General features: G+C 54.9%; 1 protein-coding gene across 1 annotated transcript in view; it reads left to right on the forward strand.

Annotated features, from left to right (window-relative positions):
* The window catches only part of LOC306917781 (uncharacterized protein), a gene marked incomplete at its 5' end in the record, with an annotated part of 62,116 nt that extends 61,498 nt beyond the window's left edge, over positions 1-618 (forward strand). The window contains one exon of the mRNA XM_079530689.1: positions 1-618. This exon is cut by the window's left edge and continues 241 nt beyond it. Coding sequence (XP_079386815.1) covers positions 1-373 — 373 coding nt within the window. The 3' untranslated portion in view covers positions 374-618.
* Positions 619-2,535: the final 1,917 nt, after the last annotated feature.

The raw sequence follows: 2,535 nt of genomic DNA on the forward strand, positions 1-2,535 counted from the left end.
AGGAGATGGTGTTGACTGTCTGCTTGGAGACAATGTCTGGTCATGGAATCTGTGGTGTTATGATGACAGTTACGCTGCCATACACAATGGGAAGGTGACTGACCTCCCTGTCCGTCCCTCTGGACGCTCCAACAGAGCAGCAGTGGATGAAGACCGTGAGGTCAGTGAGGTCAGCGAGGTCAGTGAGGACGGGGTCTACAGAGTAGCAGTGTACGTGGACCGTCCCGCTGGGACTCTGTCCTTCTATGACGTGTCCTCAGAGGACACTCTGACCCACCTGTACACCTTCCAGATCACGTCCACTGAACCGCTATGTGTTGGGTTCGGGTTGGGGGGGCCTGGCTCCTCAGTGTCTCTGTGTGAGCAGAGATAGAGTCTCTATGCGAGGGTCACATCAGGTCGCCATGGTTACTCCACATGTGACATCATCATCATGATGATGACGAGAGACAGACAGATAAGACCAGATATGTTTTTGATACAATGTTCATTATTATTCAAAGAATCACACCTGTGTGAAGTGAGCGGCGCTCTTGACTGTCATCATACATCATAATGATGACGACGTCAGCCAATCAAATCATTACATTCCGTGTTCAGCCAATCAAATCATTGCATTCCGTGGTACACACACACACACACACACACACACACACACACACACACACACACACACACACACACACACACACACACACACACACACACAGAGACCTAGACATTGACACACTGGACTGGCTTGCTGCAACGGAGCTGAAGGTCTAGAAGAAGAAGAGAGCTGTGTTTCACGATTTTTCAAAAATAGCAGATCTACAAGCTCGTAGCGCGCTACGAGCTTGTAGATCTGCTATTTTTCCCCTGGAACCCCCTCAAGGACCCCTGGAACCCCCTCAAGGACCTGGAACCCCCTCAAAGACCCCTGGAACCCCCTCAAAGACCCCTGGAACCCCCTCAAGGACCTGGAACCCCCTCAAAGACCCCTGGAACCCCCTCAAAGACCCCTGGAACCCCCTCAAAGACCCCTGGAAACCCCTCAAGGAAACCTGGAACCCCCTCAAGGACCCCTGGAACCCCCTCGAAGACCCCTGGAAACCCCTCAAAGACCCCTGGAACCCCCTCAAGGACCCCTGGAACCCCCTCAAGGACCCCTGGAACCCCCTCAAAGACCCCTGGAACCCCCTCAAGGACCCCTGGAACCCCCTCAAGGACCTGGAACCCCCTCAAAGACCCCTGGAACCCCCTCAAAGACCCCTGGAACCCCCTCAAAGACCCCTGGGTGTCCCCAGACCACACTAGGGGTCCACACACACACACACACACACACACACACACACACACACACACAGAGCTGTGTGTTTTCACGATTTCTCAAAAATAGCAGATCTACAAGCTCGTAGCGCGCCACTGAGTGGCGTGCTACGAGCTTGTAGGTCTGCTATTTTTCAATAGCTAAATTATAACATAATGTTTAAAACACCAAAAGGGGTTCCCGCCCAAAATGGGTTAAGGACCCCTGGAACCCCCTCAAGGACCCCTGGAACCCCCTCAAGGACCCCTGGAACCCCCTGAAGGACCCCTGGAACCCCCTCGAAGGACCCCTGGAACCCCCTCAAAGACCCCTGGAACCCCATCAAGGACCCCTGGAACCCCCTCAAAGACCCCTGGGTGTCCCCAGACCACACTAGGGGTCCACACACACACACACACACACACACACACACACACACAGAGCTGTGTGTTTTCACGATTTCTCAAAAATAGCAGATCTACAAGCTCGTAGCGCGCCACTGAGTGGCGCGCTACGAGCTTGTAGGTCTGCTATTTTTCAATAGCTAAATTATAACATGTTTAAAACACCAAAAGGGGTTCCCACCCAAAATGGGTTAAGGACCCCTGTAACCCCCCCAAGGACCCCTGGAACCCCCTCAAAGACCCCTGGAACCCCCTGAAGGACCCCTGGAACCCCCTGAAGGACCCCTGGAACCCCCTCAAAGACCCCTGGAACCCCATCAAGGACCCCTGGAACCCCCTCAAGGACACCTGTAACCCCCTTAAGACCCCTGGAACCCCCTCAAGACCCCCTGGAACCCCCTCAAGACCCCCTGGAACCCCCTCAAGGACCCCTGGAACCCCCTCAAGACCCCCTGGTACCCCCTCAAGACCCCTGGAACCCCCTCAAGGACCCCTGGAACCCCCTCAAGGACCCCCTGGAACCCCCTCAAGACCCCTGTAACCCCCTCAAGACCCCCTGGAACCCCCTCAAGGATCCCTGGGGGTCCCCAGACCACACTAGGGGTCCAAATGGACCCTAACCGCAGTGGTTCTCAAACCCCCAAATTAATATTGACTTGTACCTGGGACCCCCATCTGAACATGTGTTGTACCAGGGACCCCCATCTGAACATGTGTTGTACCAGGGACCCCCATCTGAACATGTGTTGTACCAGGGACCCCCATCTGAACATGTGTTGTACCAGGGACCCCCATCTGAACATGTGGGACCCCCATCTGAACATGTGTTGTACCAGGGACCCC

The sequence above is a fragment of the Electrona antarctica genome (genome assembly GCF_951216825.1).
Source record: "Electrona antarctica genome assembly, contig: scaffold_55, whole genome shotgun sequence".
In the NCBI taxonomy this organism is placed as follows: Eukaryota; Metazoa; Chordata; class Actinopteri; order Myctophiformes; family Myctophidae; genus Electrona; species Electrona antarctica.